At 36.9% G+C, this 23,631-nt stretch overlaps 1 protein-coding gene across 2 annotated transcripts in view; it reads right to left on the reverse strand.

The window, feature by feature from the left end:
• The window catches only part of Ipo11 (importin 11), a 176,280-nt gene that overhangs the window by 114,742 nt on the left and 37,907 nt on the right, over positions 1 to 23,631 (reverse strand). For both annotated transcript variants that reach the window (XM_052743242.1, XM_052743241.1), the window contains exons 6-15: positions 22,873 to 23,005; positions 20,940 to 20,998; positions 18,873 to 18,921; positions 17,154 to 17,224; positions 13,629 to 13,821; positions 12,784 to 12,936; positions 10,511 to 10,554; positions 6,941 to 7,031; positions 2,978 to 3,025; positions 2,146 to 2,251 (exon numbers count right to left, since the gene is read on the reverse strand). In XM_052743242.1, the coding sequence (XP_052599202.1) occupies positions 2,146 to 2,251; positions 2,978 to 3,025; positions 6,941 to 7,031; positions 10,511 to 10,554; positions 12,784 to 12,936; positions 13,629 to 13,821; positions 17,154 to 17,224; positions 18,873 to 18,921; positions 20,940 to 20,998; positions 22,873 to 23,005 (947 nt within the window). The remainder of the gene's footprint in view (positions 1 to 2,145; positions 2,252 to 2,977; positions 3,026 to 6,940; positions 7,032 to 10,510; positions 10,555 to 12,783; positions 12,937 to 13,628; positions 13,822 to 17,153; positions 17,225 to 18,872; positions 18,922 to 20,939; positions 20,999 to 22,872; positions 23,006 to 23,631) is intronic.

Genomic DNA, 23,631 nt, shown 5'->3' on the forward strand with positions numbered 1-23,631 from the left:
ATTGTTTGAATAGTCACAAAATCAGTAATAACAAGACATGTGCAGTGTGAAGTAACAAAACTATCAGCCTTAAGACTGAAATCTCAGAGATTTCCATGTTCAGTTCTACTCTAAATAAAGAAAATAAATCTCAGAAATTCCAAGGAGACACACTCATATCCAGCCAGCTTAGGCTTACATTAACCAGGCCTCAGAGTTCTGTCCCTGAACTGACAGCAGCATCATGGGCTGGGAAAGCACTGGCCTATGTGCAACACTTACTAGACCAGGACTTGCACATAACAGGACAACCTACCAAATGAGTCAAACAAATGTACGTTAAACTTTGAGAAACACTGGTCCAGGTCACTAATCTAAGAGAAAATATGAAGCAAACCAAGTATTTCTGGTTTATTCAAACATACAGTATTATTACTTCAACACGTACTCAGAGCACATTTTATAGAGCTCTGGCTTTGAAGTTGAAATGAACTGAAAACTCATTTCCTCAGCAGCACTAAGCACATTTCAAAGTGTTCAGTGGCAAATGAGGGGAGGTGCTGCATGAGGCATTGAGGTCTTCAATCGCACGGCCTCCCATTGCTCTCTAGTGAGTGTGTTCCCACTCCTTCAAAGCACTGTCAGAGGCTACTTCATACACAGCAGCCTCCAGAGGACGCAGTAAATTCCAAGTGCTAAAACACTTGGTAACTGAATCAATGACTGAGTAGAAGCCATAAGTTACTACTTAACTGGTGAAATTTCTTTTAAAGTATCTTCAGGTTTTTAACTTTGCTGGTGTTTGTTTGTGGACTGAAGTCAGGTTTCATTATGCTGCTCTGGGTGGCCTCAAATTCACTATGTGATGCAAGCTGGCCTCAAACCCAAGGTCTTCTTGCTGTGGCTTCTTGAGTGCTAGGATCCAGATCTCTAATTCAATGACTTTAAATATTTATAAAATAATCTACATATAAATGGTCTTCTATTCATCCAGTAATGTAGTCAACAAATATTTACTAATCTAAGACTATGTACTAGGCTGACTACAAGATACTAGATACACAGAACTGGCTCAGCTGATCCTTTACACACACATGCCCTAAAAAAGCCTCTTGAAATACTTTTCATAGTCTCTAATTTATTATAAGAGGTTTTAATTGTGTGTCTGCACACATATGCACGCGCACATGACATGTAATGTGGAGGGTATCGAGAGTATGTGTATGTTCACAGTCTTCACAGGGGCCAGGAGACAATGTTGGATTTCTTGAAGCTGGCGTTATGAGCCAGTCAGATGTGCATGCCAGGAACTAACTGTGAGTCCTCTGCAAGAGCAACAAGTGCTCTTAACCACAGCTTTCTCTCCAGCTCTCTAGTTCCTAATTTTGAACAAGAAATAACTTACAAAAGTCATTTTAAAAAACCCTCTTTCTTCTTACATTTGGTCCATTACAGATTAAAATACACAATGCAAAGCAAAAGAATTGGGCAAAAGTGCTACTAACTGCCACATGGAGCTGGTAATAATAAATTAGGCACCTCTGTGGAAACTCAAAGTACGTTCAATTTCTGTATAAGCAAGGCATCTCCATCGCCTTCTCTATTTTCTCTCAAGGTCTCCACAACAGTCACTCTTCATGAAGATCACTTTGGTTGGGCTGATTATGATCTCAGACCTGGTTGCCGCCAACAGTCTTATTTTGTGCACAGCTTCTTCCAGGAACTCAGAGGAACTCTACCTTCATCTCTAATAAAGTTCTATTTCTTTTTGCCTACAAATTATTTCATTACATCAAATACTTCTTTCAGAATTTACACTTAAGGTAAAGTAACATAAAAGATAACTCTTGGGCTGGAGAGATGGCTCAGAGGTTAAGAGCACTGACTGCTCTTCCAGAGCTCCTAAGTTCAATTCCCAGCAACCACATGGTGCTCACAGCCATCTACAATGAGATCTGGTGCCCTCTTCTGGCTTGCAGGCATACATGCAAGACAGAACACTGTATATATAATAAATAAATAAATCTTTTTTTAAAAAGATAATTCTTTTGCTTATATTTATTATAATATTTGTAAGTCATATTCTTTTCTGTGCTAAATATAACAAAAATCATACTTTTTTTTTAAACTTCAAAAATCAAGAAAGTAAAGTAGGTGTTTACTTGCCTATTATGAGAAACTTGTAATTCTGGAAGAAGTTGGTTTTTAAACCACAGATCAAAATCAACACTGTCAAACAGCTCAAAAGCAGCTAATCCCACAGCATTATACACTGGAAAGAAAAGAGAAAGAAATTAAAGATTTTTGATATTTGGTCTTATATAAAACTCTGAACCTACTTTGAAACATGAAATATATTAAGGAAAATATATAATATTAACATAGAATAGAGACTACTAAAAGCATTTTAGAGAAATTGCTTAAATTATTTGATTCCAGGTTTTTCCCAACCACTCTTCAGTATTTTCAAACAGAAAACTAAATCCAGTCTAACGGGTCAATTTCAAATATAAAACAGTATCTGATTCTGAATGGAAGCTGTATTTTATGATCTGGTCCCAGTTTATTTTTCTCTGGCTCATCTTGCACAACAATCCCTGAACTGCTTGTTACTGTCCAGTTAAACCAAAGTACACTCAGATGGTAAACTCCACCTCTCCTAGCTCATCTTACCTTCAAATCCTCCTAAACACTGCAGTCCTCCTGGAAACTGACTCTGGCACCCTCACCTTGTGTAGCTGACTCCTACTCAATCTTGCAATCGGGTGTTACAGTTCTTTAAAAGGGAAACTTTCCCTTGCATAACTCCCTTGTTTTTAGCACATGCTTTAGCATTAACCATTCATACAATGGCAGAATTAACTGTATACTTGATTATCTCCTGCAACTGACAATCCCTATATTCTAGCTACTTTTACATCACAATTCTCACAGCACAAAACCGATCCTCCATCTATTGGATAAATACACATTTCTAAATCACTTAAGTCCAACATACCAGCATCTTTGATTAACAGTGCATTCATATCTTCTACATTGGTTGGACCTGGAAAAAAAGAAAATATCAATAAAAATAAAAAACCCTCATTTAAAACCTTCAAATTAATTTAATTTTATTTTTTAATTAATTTTAAATGATAAAAATTATACATGAACATATAAGTTTGATATATCCATACACTGTATGATGTTTAAATCAAGTTAAACACAGGCATCAAACACTTATGGTAAAAACATTCACAGCCTGTCTGTCTAAGTTTCTAAAATCTAAGTCTGTTATTGTTCGATAGTTACTTTACTGTACAACAGCCCAGGAAAACTAGCCACCTATCAAGTTTCCTCCTCCCATTCCACTCAGACTTCTCCCCAGCCTCTGAAGCCACCGTTCTTTTCTCAACTTCTGAGATCAACATTTACTTACTTCACATGAGTAAGAGCACATAGTACTTGTCTTTTGGGGCAAAACTTACTTTTAAAAAGTACTATTTTAAACTTGTATTTTAAATATCTGATTTATATACATTCATGAAGTATAAAAAGATGATTCATGCAAACAATGTACAGTAATTCAACCAAGCTAGATAATACGATCATCTCAAATACTTAATTTTTCTAAATTAGCATCTGATATTGCCTCCTGCTGACTATTGTGTGCCACCGTAAAAGAACCCTGAGTTCAGCCGGGCGGTGGCAGCACACACCTTTAATCCCAGCACTTGGGAGGCAGAGCCAGGTGGATCTCTGTGAGTTCGAGGCCAGCCTGGACTACCAAGTGAGTTCCAGGAAAGGCGCAAAGCTACACAGAGAAACCCTGTCTCGAAAAACCAAAAAAAAAAAAAAAAAAAAAAAACCCTGAGTTCTTCCACCTGACGTTCTATACTCTGACCCACCGTCATCTCATTTCCCCACCAGAAACCTTTCTCACCACTATTCTACTACTGACTTTTATGAAGTTGATTATTTTATATTCACATATAGGTGAAAAAATAGAATATTTCATTTATCATAGTATTTTCCAATTCCATTCATGTTGCCATAAATGATAAATTCTTTCTTTACTAATGCTAATAAGTAGTATTCCACTGTATGTACATATCTCACTTTTTTAGACATTCATCTATTGATAGTCACTCAAGTTTGTATTTAATCACAACTTAATTTCCAAACTCAGTGAAGTACAACATACCTTACGGTATCAAACACACACACAGGGATGGAGATATGGCTCAGTGGTAGATCACTTACCTAGGTTGGATAAAACCGAGGATCTAATCCCCACGATCACAAAACAACAGTAACAAATGCATATAGTAGAAATGTTTATGACAAGCAGTATTGTAGCTACTCACTACAAAAGGAATCCTTTCAAAGTGAGAATAAAAAGATCAACCATATGGGGATAGAGAGTGGGAGAAAGTGGGCAGACATATGCAATCAAAAGGTAGTGATGCAGGTCTGTATCCCCAGCACTCAGGAGGCAAAGCCAGGGCAGAAGAATCAAAAGTTCAAGGCTAGTCTGAGAAACAGTGAAACTGTTTTAAAAAAAAAAAAAAAAAAGGAGTTGAGTATGTTGACATATACCTGTGATCCCAGCACTTGGGAGTGGAGGATGAAGAGGCAGGAAGTTCACCACCACAAGTCACAAATGAAGGCTACCCTAGTCTACACATCACATTTTATGCATTAACCCACTTCATACAGACAGGATTTCTTTAAAAAATGAATAAATGGCCGGGCGGTGGTGGCGCACGCCTTTAATCCCAGCACTCGGGAGGCAGAGGCCGGCGGATCTCTGTGAGTTCGAGGCCAGCCTGGGCTACCAAGTGAGTTCCAGGAAAGGCGCAAAGCTACACTGAGAAACCCTGTCTCGAAAAACCAAAAAAAAAAAAAAAAAAAAAAAAATGAATAAATGAAATGAATAAATGTAAGACAGTACATGAAATAAAAGGCTAGCAATAAAACAAAAGTTACTAACAGAAAATGACTGTCACTATGAAATGTAAAGACTTTAGAATGAAGTGTTGGCAGACCCTGCAGTACTATTCATGAAGGAGGACACCACAGTTGGAAAATACAATTTACCTAAATGTAGCTCCTGAAGAAAAAAACCTATAATGTTTTTCTAAGTACTTTATTACTGGTAAGTATGAACTGTTAAGTTTAATGTTCCAATAAGCTAGAGTAAGTACAATTCAAAATTAGCAAATTGATCCAGAACCAGAAAGAACACCCAATTGGGAAGTCACTGAAAAACTTAATCGCAGATAGCAACCAATGAGAATGTAACCTAAATAGTTTGTTGTCTTAGTTAGGGTTTCTATTGCTAGGATAAAACACCAAGACCAAAAGTAACTTGGAGAAGTAAAATTATGTCCCCTTACAACTCTCAGGTCACACTCCATCACTGAGGGAAGTAAGTGTAAGAAATCAAAGAGGAATCTGGAGGAAGGAACTGAAGCAGAGACCACAGAGGGTGTTGCTCACTGGCTTGCTCCTCATGGTTTGCTCAGCCTGCTTGCTTACTTACAGCATTCAGGACCACTAGCCCAGGCGTGGCACTGCCCACAGTGAGCTGGGTCCTCCCACATCGATCATCAATCAAGAAAATGTACCACATGCTTGCCCATTGGTCAGTCTGGTGGGGGCATTCTTTCAATTGAGGTTCCCTCTTTCTAAATGACTAGTTTATGTTAAGTAGACATAAAACTAGCTAACACATCTGTCTTTTCCTAACGTGGTTAAAAACTTAAGCTGAGGGTAGACTAAGAAGTGTGCAAAAACAAAGCAGAGTAACATAAGTAGTATAAGCATCACTAAGTTTAGCAATCTCTAACTGCCCATAAAGAAATTTAATTATATATTGTAAGTAAATAACATGAAAATAAACAAAGCTCAAATTACCTTTAAAGATTACTACAATAAATGAGCAGCTTATTTTTCCCTTGGAACATTATTTAAAGAGACAAACTCTAAAAGGATTCAGAGAGAACAAGAAAAGTTAAGAATCTCCTTCTCTTCAAGAGATCCTCAGGCTCGGGTTTCTTTACATCTCCACCTACAGAAGTCTTGACCCAACTAACTGGGTAATCTATTCTCTGCACTGCCTTCTGCCTTCTAAGGATTTCAGCAGCTTCCACCAACATGTTCTTCTCCAGGATATACTTTCATACTCCCCCATCCCTCCAGGGAAAGGCCTTGCTTGTCTTGTCTGAGGGGCCTTTCACCTACTCCTGTCTTTGAAGCCTTTTCTCTCTAAAGGCTTTTTTTTTATATAAAAGTACTCTAAAAGTACAGGTCAATCTCCAACCACTATATATGAAGTAATGATTAAAAGTTTAGGAGCACTTTTGATCACTTTCTTGTTCCCGGCATATTCAATTAGTTGCTCAAGGCAATCAATCAACAAATAATAATGAAGCATGCCAAGCACTGAGGTAAAGAATGAATAAAGCTAGTGTGACCGACCAATGTATCCTGAAACTTACAGTCTAATCAAAGTCACTCAGTAATTAACTACTAAATATCCAAAATTTGCTGGGTCATTTGACAGTCTAATCAAAGTTATTAGCAATTAACTACTTGCATAAAAGTAAAATAATCAAATATCCAAAATTTGCTTTGTCATCTTCTTTTAAATCTATCTCCTATTTAACTGCTACAACTATAAAGCTAACAAATTATTTGAGCCTTTCTAACTACTTTCTACAACATGCTCTAGAGAAAGTTTCCCCAAGTACTACACCTGTCATTTGGTTTATGGTATTATGTTTACAACTGCAAGATGCATCATATTCAAAACTATAATTCAAGACTGACTTCAAATGCCACTCTTGCAGGAAAAGAACACATTCAGTCTTTCTCAAATTCAGTGTATGACCAAAACAGAGCAGTGAGCACAGTTAGCATTTAGGCAACTCTAGCTGAACATTAAATGGCAAAACTATCATAAACCACAACTTACCTTCAAGAGTTTGCATCATTTCTAGTAGTACTGGAGTAAGAGTTTGATTATATTCGTGGAATATATCTATAAATAATACTTCAGTGCAAGGCTAGAGTGGGAGGAAAAAGAACAGATTCTTAGTTAAGAAAAAAAATGCCATATTGTATTGGCTACTGCAATAAAGCAAAGGAACACTCATCCTTCAAATTCTAAAACAAGTATTTCCAACTGTTGATTTCTTAAAAAACAAAACTACTGGGGCTGGGGCTTAGTGCTTGAACAGATTCCTAGTAGGACATACATGAAGCCCTGGCTTCTATCTCTACCAGCATGTCTAAAAAATAACACAAAGGAATTCAAGATGAAGTCAATTCGTAACAAAAAACTTCTTTCAGTGTTTCAATCATTTGGTGTCATGTATACAAAGTTTGTTTGGTTTTGTTTCTCAAGACTGGATTTCTCTGTGTAGCCCTGGCTGTTTGGGAACTCATTCTGTAGATCAAGGCTGGGCTCAAACTCACGAGATCCACCTGCCTCTGCCTGCTGAGTGCTGGGATTAAAGGTGTGCGCCACCATCACTCAGCTCAAAGTATCTTTAATTCGTTGTACTTTAAAAATCGTTCTGCAGCTATACTCACTTATATGCAAGCAAAATGACTGAGTATCTAGTACGGAGTTAATATATTTAATAATGTGTTTTCATAGATAAGGCCACCCAGTGAAGTTTGTAAATTCAATTCACCATTTAAGAAACACAAACAGTAACAGAAACTATTAAGCTACGTAAAGAATGCTTTAATTGGATTCTTTTTGTTTACATATTTTTATTTTATGTGTATGGGTTTTTGCCTGCATGTATGTAAGTGAACCACATGTATGTTTGGTGCCCATGGAACCAGAAGTCATTGGACCTCCTGAAATTGGAGTTAAGGATGGTTGTGAGTCCTCATGTAGGTATTGGGAACTGAAGCCAGGTCCTCTGCAATAGGAACAAATGCTCCTAATCACTGAACCATCTCTCCAGGTGTATCTGGATTCTTAAAAGTATTCAAGCATGGGCTGCAGAGATAGCTCAGCAATTAAAGGCACTTGCCACTCTTGTAGAAGACCCAAGTTCAGTTCCCAGCACCCACATGGTAGCTCACAACCAACTATAATGCCAGTTCCTTAGGATCCAATACCCATAAAACTACTGGACACAAAGCACACATATAGTTCATATACGTAAACATGGGCAAAACACTAATATACATAAAATAAAATAAGTAAATCTTTAAAAAATAATAAAAAGAATAAATGAACTGCTAACTAAAGAAAGCTTTAAAGTAAATAAATAAACAGGAACAAGAAAGAAGCACTGAGTCATGGGGCTAGAGAGATGGTGCAGAGGTAAAAAGCACCAGCCGGAAGACCAGGGGACCCAGGTCTGAATCCCAGCACCCACATGCAGATAACACCCTCTGTAACACCAGTTCCAGCACCACCTTCTGGCCTCATTGGGTAATAGACACATATGAGGTACACAGACTATATGGAGGCAAAATGTGCATACACATTTTTTTTTTTTGTTTTAAAAGTCATCCATGCCAGGCAGCTCACAACTGCCTATATCACCAGCCCCAGGGGACCAATATCCTCTTCTGGTCTCATGGGCACTACACTGATGTGCACAAACCTACACACAGACACATACATATATACATAAAATAAAAATAAAATCTTGCCAAGCATGCCAGCACTTGGGAGGCAGAGGCAGGCAGCTCTCTGAACAAAGTCAGTCTGGTCTACATGGTGAATTTCAGACCAGTCAGGACTATATAGTGAGACCTTGACTCTAAATAAAATAAACAAATGAATGAATGAATAAATAAATAAAAATATTTAAAAGAGAAAACAAAAACAAACAAAACCAGCCATGTATGCGGTGGCATATGTCTTTAATCCCAGCACTTGGGAGGCAGAAAGAGGCCTATCTCTTCAAGTTCAAGGTTAGCTGGGTCTATACTGTGAAACCCAGTCATTTGCCCCATCCTCCCCAATAAACAAAACAACATAAAAAATTAGCAAGTAACGTAAAAATAATTGACAAAGAACAGCTCCATAAGCACATTTTACAAATATTCCTGAAGACAATATTTTTATCTTACCAATATATGTGTTTTAAAAGTATCCTTCTGAGAATCATACTAAGTGGTAAGAGTAATATAGCATATCACTATAATAGTATATGAAACTGTAAAACAATAAATACTTTATTAAAAAGTAAGGTATCAACCTAAGACAGAGCGCCTGTGTGGCCTGGGCAGGCGTCTCCATGACAGGTAAAGTGACCTGCTGACATCCCACGCAACCTAAGTCAGAAGCTCATTTTTTAGTAAAAGGGGGACCTGTAGGGCCCTGGCCCCCGTTTTGGGTAACTGTTGCCTTGCTTGCTGCCCTTGACCTTGATATCTTCCCTATGCTAATTCCCTGCCGGGTTCCACCCTCCTGAATGCTTAAGGGAAGTTCCTTGTCTATGTATCCTGCATAATGGGCGTTAACAGCTTAGATGCAAGATTGTAAAACATTGGTAGCGAACTTCTGTCCTCCAGGGTTCTCCCATTGTGCTGTAAGCCTATATTTAAGACCTCCTCTCTCCTTCAATAAAGGGCATTCGGCATTTAAAAAAAAAAAAAAGTAAGGTATCTCTGGGCAGTGGTGGTGCACGCCTTTAACCCCAGCACTCAGGAAGGAGAGATAGGAGGATCTTTGTGAGTTCGAGGCCAGCCCTGTGTACAAAGTTAAGTTCTAGGACACAGGGCTACACAGAGAAACCCTGTCTCGAAAAACCAAAATAAATAAATGAAAAGGGTATCAAAAAGAAGAAAATATTTAAAGGGGATCATCCTAATGCAAAAGTAGTAGATTTCATTTAAATATTTTCTATTTGTACAATGACAATTATTTCTCAAACAAGCTAATTAACAAAGAAAATAGCAACCTACCATCCCCATCTTAATAAAAAAGTTTCAACTAAAATCCATAATAAAATTCATTTTCTCTGGAATACTTTTGCAATTACAAGCAGTTACCTCTCTCCAACCCCAATGTGGAGTTTTAGATTCACACTAACGCCTCCCCATCAACTTTTCTTCCAATAGTACTCACCCTCCCCATCAACTTTTCTTCCATTAGTACTCACCCTCCCCATCAACTTTTCTTCCAATAGTACTCACCCTCCCCATCAACTTTTCTTCCAATAGTACTCACCCTCCCCATCAACTTTTCTTCCAATAGTACTCACCCTCCCCATCAACTTTTCTTCCATTAGTACTCACCCTGCCCATCAACTTTTCTTCCAATAGTACTCACCCTCCCCATCAACTTTTCTTTCGATAGTACTCACCCTCCCCATCAACTTTTCTTTCGATAGTACTCACCCTCCCCATCAACTTTTCTTCCATTAGTACTCACCCTCCCCATCAACTTTTCTTTCGATAGTACTCACCCTCCCCATCAACTTTTCTTCCATTAGTACTCACCCTCCCCATCAACTTTTCTTCCATTAGTATTCACCCTCCCCATCAACTTTTCTTTCATTATACTCACCCTCAAACTGTACTTCCAAGAGTCCCCTCCTGTTTCTTCCACTGCTGCAATTAAAAACATGACAAATGATGCTCTCCACAAACACCAAAGAGATGCTTCCAAAAGCATAACATTCATGAGGGTTGTCTGAAACCTAACACTAGATGCACATCCTTGAGAACTTGAGACTCTATAGACTCCCTTCCTCCTGCTACAGATCACATTTGTGTACTTTACAATCTCCATGAATTGCTCATTAAATCCCTTTTGAGTACTCTTGCTTTCCTGGAAAAAAAAAAAAATTGTGGGGAAAAAAAAGTTCTTAGTGGAAGAAAGCTCAAACTTTCTGCATTTCCCCATTACATGACAACACACACTATGGTATTATAACCCTGAGAATCATTTTAATGCTTGCAGTCGTGATTCTCAAGTTAAAACTTGTCACACTTCCCACAAATTTTCTCTGTATATTTAAAATTCAAGAAAAATATTTTAGGACAAAAAAAAAAAAGCCTAAGGATTCAATATTCAAAATTCATTTACATGCTATAAAATTATATACGCTACATTAAGAAAAAATAAGATTCTAATTAGGGAAAAAAAAGATGCACTGTGCAATGAAATAATCCATTTTCCAAATAGCTTAAAATAACTCCTGAATAAAAGCAGAGAGAATAACTGTCCTCAAAAGTTTAAGCATCTTAAAATATTGAAGCAATCTGTGTAACTATGGGCATCTAGTCAAAGCAGCAGAAAGAGGCTAACATTGCCTAAGTCCTGGTGCAGCCAAGGGGCTTCACACAGGCATTATATACCTGTCTATAATATGTATAAATATGTATACATGCATGCAAATGTGTTTCATGTGTTCATTTGAGTAGGGGTGTGTAAGTGCACATAAGTAGTGTTTTCTTCAATAAGCGTCCACCTTATACAGTAAAGCAGGTCTCTCACTGGGCCCAGAGCTCCCCACTCAGGCTAATCCAGTTAACAAGTTTGCTCCAGGAATTCTGTCTCCATATCCTGCACCCTGGGCCACTATGCCCACATGGCTTTTACGAGGGTTCTAGGGATCCAAGCTCTGATCCTCACACTCCCATAGGTAAACACTGTATTCAGTGAGCCATCTCTGCAGCCCCACACAGACATTTTATTAGACACAGGATTCTTTTCTTGTCTATAACAAGGACCTTGGCAGACTTATGCTACTCTTCTATCAACTACTACAATGAAGACAGAACTGATAAGGAATATGGAGATGAAAGAAAACAGCAAGCATTTTAACAATTAAAAACAAAAAACTCTCAGGGGCATACAAGATGATTCAGAGGGTAACGGTGCTTATTGTCAAGCTTGACCACCAGAGTTCCATCCCTGACCTAGAGAGCAGAAGAAAAGAACCTCTACCTGTGCAGGCACGTATACCTACTCACTAATAAATAAAATGTAATTTAAACAAACAAACAAACAAACAAAAAAAAACAGGCTTAGGGTAGAAGACATTTGTGAGGCCCTGGGTTCAATCCGAAGCACCTATGCTTTCCCATAAAAATTAATATACAAATATGCAGTCACAAAATTGAAACTGATCTGTAAGAGATAAGTAGTTAATTTTACATTTTCATTCTAAACTACATAAGAACAGCTGTTTTTCTTTTCTTTCTTTTTTTTTTTTTTTTTGTTGTTGTTTTTTGTTTTTCAAGACAGGGTTTCTCTTTGTAGCTTTGGCTGTTCTGGAGACCAGGCTGGCCTCAAACTCAGAGATCCACCTGCCTCTGTTCCCAAGTGCTGGGACTAAGGGCGTGTACCACCATGCCCAGGTAAGGACAGATAAAAACATTAAAGGTCTCTTTTCTAGAACAAAAACCACTATGTGATGCATCTGAATGAGCACCTTATTTTCATGTCTCACTTGTTTGAAGGGTAAGAGAGGGTGAGTTCACTGTGTAGCAAGCAGCACACACACACGAAGCAGCTGCACCACTGGGGCTCCAAACTTTACTTAAAAAGCCAAAGGGTATTGTGGTGCATGCTTTTAATCCCAGCACTCGGAAACGGAGGCAGGTGGATCTCTGTGATTCAAGGCTAGCCTGGCCTATATGGTAAGTTTCAGGACAGTCAGAGCTACACAATGAGATCCTGTCTCAAAAAAAAAAAAAAGAAAGAAAGAAAATAGCCAAGATCAGAATTGCTATATTAAAATGCAATGATTTTGCCCCTATCACCTATCATTCAAACACGTATTTGTTTAGGAAAGAGAAAGACAAGTCATGTGAAAACTGAAAAATTCTTACTAAAGCCTTCTGGATCTTCCTCCCACATTGTCAGTTCTTCTTCAGTTAATAAAAAATAATGAGAGACTAATCTTCGACATATTTCTGTCAACGTGGGGTATGTGAAGAATGCCATCTTAATCTTATGGGCTTCAATTGTTTCAGGGCTGCTATCTAGAAAAATAAAATTTCCCAGTTAATAGGACAGCCATTCTCTCTAAGCTGGATCTTAAAACTGAAATGAAAAATATACTTTCAGAAGAAAAGACATATTTCGTTATGAATCTCTTCATATTTATTATGAACGTATTTTAAAGGCACTCTTCCCATTATGTGTAATACACCAGCCCATCAGTCCGGCTCTATCTTAACCACTACAGTTTATACACGACTGCTATGTTGTCCCAACATACAAAATGATCTCCCTCCCAATCCGTCTCTTCTTTCTTCCCTCCTCACTACAACAAGGCTTCCTCATTCATCTTGACACCTACACAAGAAAGCATTCCAAATAACACAGCATATAATTCAGCCTTCTCTACAAGCAATTCAACTTTATAAGTCAGAGAAAACTTTTATTCTATAAATAGCAATAAGTACAACAGGAGCTGTAGTAGCTATTGTGGAATACAATTCTTAAATTGTGTAAGTTTCAAGTCATCTACTGTGCTACAAAACAGCTCAGTAAATATAAACAATTTGGCTTTTTAAAAGCGAGTATTCACAATTTAAATTGTAAAGTGTTTCTCATTATATATACAAATAGGTTTCTCAGATTAAAATGAATTTCAAGAAAACTGTATCAAAATAGTAATTGCATAACACTTAGATTAAATTTTTTTTTAAAACAATCAGTTAAACATTACCTTCAAAATTTTTGGATGGCTTATAGGCATAATTTTTGACAATCATCTTAATAAGATTCATGCACTGGACAATGAATCGCTCAAATGTAACGCCTTCACCAACTTCAGTAAAAACATAGCTTACAGAAAATTCCAGTGACCTCTGAATTAGAGAAGTGAATGAAATGGGGTGCTGATCCAAGAAGTCCAAGAGCTATAAAGAAAAAAGCTTGAATGGTATTTTGTACAAAATCTTTATAGAATATATTACTCCAATTTACTAATAAATATTTAACTAGTTTTAAACCTTCATGAGACTTACAGGCACAACCAGTTTCACATATATTATAACCCTTCCTGGAATATATCATAAATTGTAGATTTTTCTAAGCTATACCTCATAAAGGTTCTAATGCAGGGACCAAAAAGATCTCATCATAGTTAACTTGATAACAATGAGTAAATATGATATAAAAAAATTAGGTACATAATACAGGCTTTTTAAAAGAACAAAAGTAAGACGAAGTCATTAAAGATTAAGATTGCCTTTCCTATGAACCATATTTTGAGATATCAAATAGTTGTAAAGAGAAATGTCCTCTTTACAGCTAATGAATCAAAAGAAGTGGCAGAATTAGATGCTATCACCGTCTAAATTCTGGGGAATAGCTGTTCACAGGGAAAGTAGAAAGGTTGCCCAAGAGCTGTAAGAACTCCCTCATCAACCCAATCATGCACACAGATAGCCAGATGCCTGTCTTCCCAATATGAGTTAGTATCAGACTCAGTACCACCAGGAAGTAGTCTTATCAAAGCCTCTCTCGTGGCAAATGTCCTGAATGTGACCAAGTCTCTATCTAACCTACAAATGTTTTATAGGTGAAAGTGGAATGTGGAGACAAAAAATGCGTTAAATAACACATGAGGTTACAAGTAATCACATACTACAGGAGAGGCTGAAGATGACTCAGCAGATAAAGGTACTTGCTGCCAAACCTGAAGACCTGAGCTCAATCTCCAGAACCTACATAGCAGAAGGAAAGAACCAACTTCTCTTAGTCGTTTATTGACCCCCACATGTGACCTATGGCATACTCATCTCTGTCCCCCATCCCAAATAAACAAATGGAATTTTATTTTAAGATGCTACATGAAAGTACTTGTTATCTTAACAAGAATTTTTTTTTAAGATGCTACATGAAAGTACTTGTTATCTTAACAAACAAGGAGCAAGGGGGAAAAAAGGTCCCAAGGGTGGTAGTGCACACCTGTAATCCTAGCACTTGGGAAGCAGAGGCAAGAGGATCAGAAGTTCAAGATCCTCCTTACCTAAATATCAAATTCAAAGCCATAATGGGGTACATGAAACTCTGTTGTCATGAATGGATGGATGGATGCATGCATGCATGGATGGATGCATGGATGGATAGACGGCCGCACACACGCATGCACGCACGCACGCACGCACGCATGGATGGCAGGCGGGAAGGCTGGCTAACTGGCTTATTGGACGTTATTAGAATCTTATTTAGAATTTGCTTTAAAATAATCAGCAAAAGTCAGGAGAAGCATGAACATAAAAGAAAACAGACAGAAGAAGCCTTTAATCTCAGTAGACGCAGAAGCCAGCCTAGACAACCTCAAGACTCTAGGTCAGGCAAGAGTACATAGTGAGACCCTGCCTCAAAAAAAATAAAAATAAAAATAAAAAAAAAAATACAATGATTATGTATTGACAGATGTTGAAGGTGGGGGTAACTTCATGGGGACTCAGTGGACTCAGCAATTCTATTTGGGGCAATGTTTGAAATGTTCCAATTTTTAAAGTTTTAGCAAAAATTTGGAGATTATGAGTGTAAATGTCCTAAGTGAAGTTATCACTGTCAACTTGTTCTAAAAAGTAGAATAAATTACAAAGCTAAGAGAACTAAGAAACCCAGCAGTCCAGTAAGTGACCAATGTGGTTTCTAAAACATGCGCATAATGTTGGCTCTGCAAGTGCATGGCTACCTGGTGAGTGAGTACCCAAAGCTCTTCAGCAGCCTTTCCACTCCTAATGGAAATAGCCGGTGATGATCCCTACCTGGATCTGTTATTTCCTTAGGAATTACAAAATGATGACATTATATATTCCTCTGACATTATCTACTAGAATTCTTTAAAAAGAACAACTGTCCCTCGGCTACTATCTGATAGCTAACAGGAACTATACCAGCAGAGAAGTAGGTAGGTGTCAGTGGTACAAACTGCCCCTCTGATTTAACCTCAACTTCCTTTTTGTTTGCTTTGTGTTAAGAATCTAAGTCAAGTCAGGAGTGCTGGCGCACACCTTTAATCCCAGGACTCGGGAGGAAGAGGCAGGTGGATCTCTGTTTGATCCCAGTCTGGTCTTCTAAATAGTGAGTTCTAGGACTGTCAGAGCTACATAGAAACACTGTCTCAAACTATATAAATAAGTAAGAAATAAGTAAATAAATAAATATAATAAGTCAGCTTTACACTGGGTTTTTAAAGGTTAAATTAATTTGATTTTGATGGCTGATGTTACCTAGAATGTAAGAAATGAAGACAACTGACTTTCAAATCTAACCCTAATACTAAAGCATCAATAAAAGAAAAAACAGATATTCTGACCATCTTCAAGTACTTATTTTGTGTGCAAATAGTCTCCAATCAGGCTTTCCTAAGTGATGTAACACAATTCTTTTTATTTCTTCCAATTCTCCAACCCCCAATTTTCATAAAATATTATATAAAACTGAACTTTATCAGGCGTTTAGATGCATTGCCTATTACAGTACAACCATAAATTCCATTCAAAAGATGTGGTAGTTGTGATAATAATCTGATATTCATTCTGAATATACTCTGATATTATTTACACTTGCCAGCTGCATCGATGCACTTCTGGCTGAACTGCTATTTCCACATTTTTCCTTAGATCTCTAGTAGATCTAAGAGTAATGAACTTTAGAAAAATCAACTTTATATTCATTATAGTTGACTTTCTTTTCCCAGTGCTGATAACAACAATGCATGCTAGGCAACCCATCAATCACTACATAACCATCTGGAGTTGATTCTTTTACATCAAGACAACTTACATACTATGACATTCTGTATGTAAATTTAATTACTATACATGTTTTTTTTTTTTTTTTTATTTATACATGTTCTTAAATATAAAGATACAGGGCTGGAGAGATGGCTCAGAGGTTACGAGCACTGACTGCTCTTCCAGAGGACCTGAGTTCAATTCCCAGCAACCACATGGTGGCTCACAACCATCTATAATGAGATCTGATTCCCTCTTCTGGGGCGTACAGGCAAACTTGCAGAAAGAACACTGTTTATATAATAAACAAAATAAATCTTTAAAAAAAAAATTTAAAGATACAAAGGTGATTTCTGGCTTTCCAATGAAGACTTAAAACAGAAGTTTCCCTTCATTAAAGCAAAAACTATTACAAATATATTTCCCCTTCTAAATGTGAGGGTGTATTTTACTTGAAAAAAAAAAACATATAACAGAAAAAGAACACTTACCACTTTAGTAAAAAGAATGATGGTCTTTTCCAGTCTATCACGACACACATTATCTGTACCTATACTTCTACCTATTAAGAATACAATTCAAGTTTTTAATAGTCTGTAAAATTACAAAAAAGCATCAAAACTTTAACAAAAATAAGATATTTCACATAAGAAATTCATGACTGAAAAAGTAGAAACAAGATTTGCACCTAATAAAATAGTAATTATCAATGTTTAAAATTAATCCTAAAATATAGAACACATTTTTAAATAAAGCGATTTTAGCAACAAATTACAAATCAAAACAAATTACAAATCACATTTTTAAAGACTAAATCAGCTATATTTGAAGCATTTTTCAAATAACACAAAGCACTCAAAGAATAATGTATTTATTATCGTTTTGTCATACTTTACAACAAATTTATTCTGAAAAGTCTTCTACCTAATTTTGTACATTCTGAATACTATCAGTTCATAATGTATTTATTATCATTTTGTCATACTTTACAACAAATTTATTCTGAAAAGTCTTCTACCTAATTTTGTACATTCTGAATACTATCAGTTCATCAACTCCTTTGCTCTCTAATCACTCTCTATAATCTGCTTTGACATATCTCATTCAACTAACTTTGCTACCTTCTTGATGATGACCAGAGCAAAGTGACCAGTTTTTTTTAAAAATTAACTACATGATACAAAATACTTGGCAACAGGTTCAATAAAGTGTTTGCTAAATTAAAAATGACAAGTGTAAAGTAATCAACAACTCCTACAAATGAGATTAAGATTCAGATAGCAAGAGTCTAAATATACTCACTGTACACACACACACACACACACACACACACACACACACACACACACACACGAGTACAGGTGCATCCCAAGCAAAGATGTCCACAATACATATATGGAAGAGACAGGATAACAGGTCACCAATAAAAGTACAACACAAACATGAGTGCTAAATTTTCTTTATGGGGCTTTGGATTACAGAAAAAGTATATACAGTATAATTTAAGGATGGACATTTTTTTTTGTTTGTTTTGTTTTGTTTTTCGAGACAGGGTTTCTCTGTGTAGCTTTGTGCCTTTCCTGGAACTCACTTGGTAGCCCAGGCTGGCCTCGAACTCACAGAGATCCACCTGGCTCTGCCTCCCAAGTGCTGGGATTAAAGGCATGCGCCACCACCGCCCGGCTAATTTTTATTTATTTATTCTTTTTTTTTTTTTTGAAGGATGGACATTTTTGTCATAGTGATATATAAACTACACTAAAAGAAAAATCTACAAGAATCTAAATAGGACTTAGCATATACTATACACTTATTACTTCTTAAACATAAAATTGTCACGCCTAGGGTAGCAGTATTAGTTAAAGGAAGGAATGAACACACAACACAGAATTTTAGGAAAGGGTTTCCTCTAGATTTGGGATAAAACAGGTATATGGAGGCAAAACTAAGCTTCTGATCCATCCTCAATAGTTAGTTACCAACTTCCAAGACACTCATTCTAGCCACTTACAGGATCTCCCCCACTACCAAGACTTCACTCAGACTGTCCAAATCACCATCTACAGATTTGTATGTATAGAGTAGAAGCTGTTGATGAATTAGGAGTAATTTGCTAATCTCTATTAACCCTCATTAATCCCAGCTGTTAATGAATAATAAACAGTAATGAATTTCAGTTCTACAACCAAACCTGCAATGGAAGTACTTACTGCACTCTAGAAATTGCTTGAGACGTTCAAATATTCCATGTAAAAAACCCTAGAAAAGAATATATTTTAAAATCTCAATGTATTCTGTTGTAAACATAACCTTGTGCTTTTTGTCAAGGATACTAAAACACACAGCACATAGTTTTTATACAAGTACCTGAGAGAGCTAGGTGTGGTCAAATATGCCTACAAGCCCAACATGCTAGAGACTGAAGGAGAAGGATCATGAACACAACAAACTCAAGGCCTACACATGCTGGGCAAGTACTGTATCACTAAGTTACATTTCTAGCCCTTTTTATTTTGAGATACGGTCTTGCTAAGTTACCCTATCTAGCCTCAAACTTGCAGTCTTCCTGTCAGAACATACCAAGAAAATGATATTACAGATGTGAATCATGCTCAGTAACAATGCACCATCATAAGCAAATCTTCAACAGGAATATAATAGTGAATTTTTTCAATATCTTTTAGGAGACCCTAACTCAATGTACTACTTCCCTCAACTCCATGCAGCCCCCTAAAATATCCCCAGAGAACATGTAAGCTGAGCTAAACTCATCATAAAAACCAATTTATATTTAAGCAGAAACCACATAGCTATACACTTTTGCACAGAAGAAACAATAGATGGCTATATATCAACAGTGAATTTATGGTACAACTGTAGTCTGAATGAAAATGGTCCCAACAGTCCTACTGAGTGTTTGGTTTCCAGTTGGTGGGGTGTTTAAAAGGATTAGGAGGTATAGTCTTGATGGAGGAGGTGTGTCACTGGGGGTGGACTTTGGAGGTTTCAAAAGCCCATGCCAGGCCCAGTCAACTGTCCCTCAGCTGCTGCCTACAATTCAGGATGTAAGCTCTCAGCTACTGCTGCTTTAGCATCATTCATGCCTGCCTGCCTGCCTCTATGTTTCCTGCTGCAATAATCATGGGCCGCAAGTAAGCCCCCAATTAAATGTTTTCTTTTATAAGCTGCCTTGATCGTGGTGTTTCTTCATAGCAATAGAACAGGAACTAAGATAACAACCTATATGGGCTTGTATAAGGTTGTTCATACACACATATTGTTTGTACACAGTTTGTCTGTGGGTTGTAGTGGTTTGAATGAGAATAGTCCCCCATAAATTATATGTTTAAATACTTGGTCCTCAGTGGGACTGTTTGGGAAGGATTAGAAGGTGTGCTTTTGTTGGAGGACGTGTGTCACTGGGGACCAAATCTGAAGTTTCAAAAGACCTATGCCATTCCCAGTGTCCTCTCTGCCTCCTGCTTGCAGATCTCGATGTGAACTCTCAGCTGCCCCTGTCAAAAAATTCTTTGCTCCACCATGGACTCTAACCTTCCCAAACCATAAGCCCAATTAAATGCTTTCTAAGTTGGCTTGGTTATGGTGTTTGATCTCCTGTCAACATGCCTTTGCTCCATCATGGACTCTAACTTTCTGAAACCATAAGCCCAATTAAATGTTTTCTTTTACAAGTTGCTTTGGTTATGGTGTTTAATCACAGCAAAAGAATGTAAGACAAGGGTTTTCATTTTGCAGTGCTAGGAGTCTAACACAGAACCTCATATATGTGAAGGCAAGTACCTTATAACTAACTATATCTAAGGCTCATGTATTTATTCATGAAACTTCTTGTAAAGATCATGTGTTACTGTTATAAAAAGAAAAAATTTCATTTTTAAGTATATAAAAACAAAGAAAACGACTTAACTGACAATTTGGAATGCACATAATAATGTTAAAACAGCATTCAAATTCACGGGAACTCACTTTGACTTAAATTCAAATTAACACTGTCAGTATACCTGACAAATTGAAAAATATCCTAGGCCCATTTCCCCTCCTTTATATAACAGCCACTTTGATATGGTAAAAGCAGACAACTACAAAATTCACTATAACATACAGGAAATGGTAAAAGCCACAATAAGACCTAGATGGCCACTTAATTAAAAACTGTTCCAAATCAATGCCAGATAAAAAGAGTATGCTGTAAAGCAGTCAGAAAAACACCAAACACTTTCCCAAGGTCACTTGTTATAATCCTTTCTGTTTCTTACCATCACCTCCATGTTCTTATGAGGTTCCACAAATCCATTCACAGTTAACTTACGCAGCACTGAAAAGCAAACAAAGTTCCATTTGAACTGTACCTCTTCAAACTATATTCTATTACAATCATAATTATAATGAGTCTGAGTAACAAAACTTAATCAAGTCAAAGATATTTGCCTTCTCACTTAGTAGATACGGACAGACAACCCCTAGTTATGTGGGTAAGTACAAAGCCTAGTTCTCCTGAACAAAATAAGCAATGTTTGTTCTCACATGTAGCTATACTAGACATATAACTGTCAGTAAGACTTATTTTGAAATTGAGGGTAATTAATTCTTAGACATTTTAAGATACAACTAAAACCTTCAACTTTAGGCTATATGAAAATACAGTTGTCTCCTAAAACTGACTTAAAACTAAATTCTTTCTATATCTGGAATAGACTAGAGTGCTTAATTTAAGTATTACAGCTTATGGTAACTAAAATCCTTGTACACAGAGACAATTAAGGTAATAGATTTTGAGTCAGAGCTAGGTTTAAGTCTTTTCCTCAATATCTGTATTACGTAGGGCAATTTTTCTATATCTACTTTCCTCATGGAAAATGTGGTTACTACATCTGACTTCATACTTAACCAAAGGGCTCAAGAGTGTAATATATGTAAAACAGCACAATTCCACAACAAGGATGATAACATGAGACAATCTGGAAGAAGAAGGTAGAATGTAGGGCCTCTTGAATACCGGGCAAACACACTAATGTTGGGCCTCATCCCAGGAAAGACAAAATTAAAGCCACTTCATTAAATAAGCACTGCTATCTCTATTACTAAATAATTATCTATTAGTGCTCATCAACCCAAAGACCATAATATTGAAATTAAATTTAGGCTGCGTGTGATAGTGTACATCTTTAATCCCAGAACTCAGGAAGCAGAGGAAGTCAGATCTCTGTGAGTTCAAGACCAGCCTAGGTTACCTATATACTGAGTTCCAGGTCAGCCTATGTTTAAAAAAAAAAAAAAAAAATTAAGCTAGGCATATGACTATCTACAACCTAACTTCGTAAAATGTGGATAGTCCTTTAAAACCATTCACATAATTGTCCACAGACCTCACCAAGATGGACCCACAGTTTTGGGGTTTTGCAGACACTGTCTAGTTAATTCGCATAAATGATGCCCTCAGACAGAGACAAGAGTGTATTCCAAGGGATGGTGCTGAGCATAATTAAATACCTTATAAATAAAACTGTAAAGAATGCAAAACAGAGTTGAGGAAGAGAAAAGTAAGTTCTATGAGGAAAAACAAATAAAACAAAAAACCCACAGTCTTAGCCACCAGGTTTCAGGAAGAGGACTGGGTGCGGAGTGATAATAAACAGACAAATGTGTGGGTCAGAAGGTAAAAGAAGCATGGGCTACATTCAGTAAGATAAGTAATTTGGTTCATGGAAGGTAAAATGGAAATGATGCTACAAGAATGATCACAAATATGGTATAGGAAAGCATAAGCCAAAATAGCATCCCTACTGCCATCTATTAAATTCCAGGCAAGCCTGAGGCACAAACGTCGAAGATCAAGTTTAAGAAAAAGAGACTTGAGAGACACCATTGAACCAAGTGTGTAGGACTAGAACCTTAACAGGCCAATGGTAAAAGTAGGGCCCAGAATGAGAAGTAAGGGAAAATAGAAGCACATAAAAGAAGCATGCTTGGGCACTGAAACCATCCTAACATACAATTCATCCATTTGAAATGATTTGGTATTTTGATAAGTTTCTTAGAAAAGAAAAAAAGCTCTCTAGTTCTTATCTTAAAGAGAAATCAACCCATTTTCCCAAGTGCACCTGAGAAAGAAATCTGTCCAGAGTAACTACTTGGCAACTGTGTTGAAGTATGGCATTTCAAAGATGAACTCATCTAGTTTAACAATACCTTTTAAAGACAGTAGTGTTCGTTCTAGTGAACTTAGAACTGCAGATTCATTGCCAGAAGAAACTTGCTGCAGGAATGTGTCTGTATGATGATTCCACAGAGAACAGGCAAAATTATAAATTCCAGAAGCTAACTGCAAGAAAAAGCATCAAATTTGTACACGTCACTTGTTTTAATAATAAATTACAACTACAAAGCAATTACATTGTAGTCTTACAATGAAAAACACATCTCTAGTGAGGTTTGAAAGAGTTAAAAAGTATTTATGGTGATGCTTTTCAAAGATTATTAACTACAATACATAGTAATGATTAGTGTTCTCTGGCTAATTGTTTTGAACATATACACAAAGACACATACCTAAAGAATCAGTCTCTGAAAACAATATTTATCCTAATGATACCTATATTTACAGACTGTTCATTATTTTGGCTTTTCTTTTGCACTCTAGTACTAAAGGATTAAAAACAATCATTTATGGACCATCACTCAGTATGTCACACATGTTGATACACTATGCTAGACTATCAAGTCAGTCTGATTTTCTGTGCTCCTCCTCCTGTTCTACCCATAGTATTTAAAGCTAGAAACATACAAACCTCATGACTTCAGACTATGTTCCTAACCTATACCAATGGTTAAAAACTGACCAAAGGGCTGGGAAATGACTCGTTTCTATAGCACCTGCCTAGCATGCTTGAGACCCTGGTTCCTATCCTCGGCACAAAAGGAAGGGAAGGAAGGAAGCACACACCAGAC

The sequence above is a fragment of the Peromyscus californicus genome, unplaced genomic scaffold (assembly GCF_007827085.1).
Source record: "Peromyscus californicus insignis strain IS unplaced genomic scaffold, ASM782708v3 Scaffold_18__1_contigs__length_77618521, whole genome shotgun sequence".
In the NCBI taxonomy this organism is placed as follows: Eukaryota; Metazoa; Chordata; class Mammalia; order Rodentia; family Cricetidae; genus Peromyscus; species Peromyscus californicus.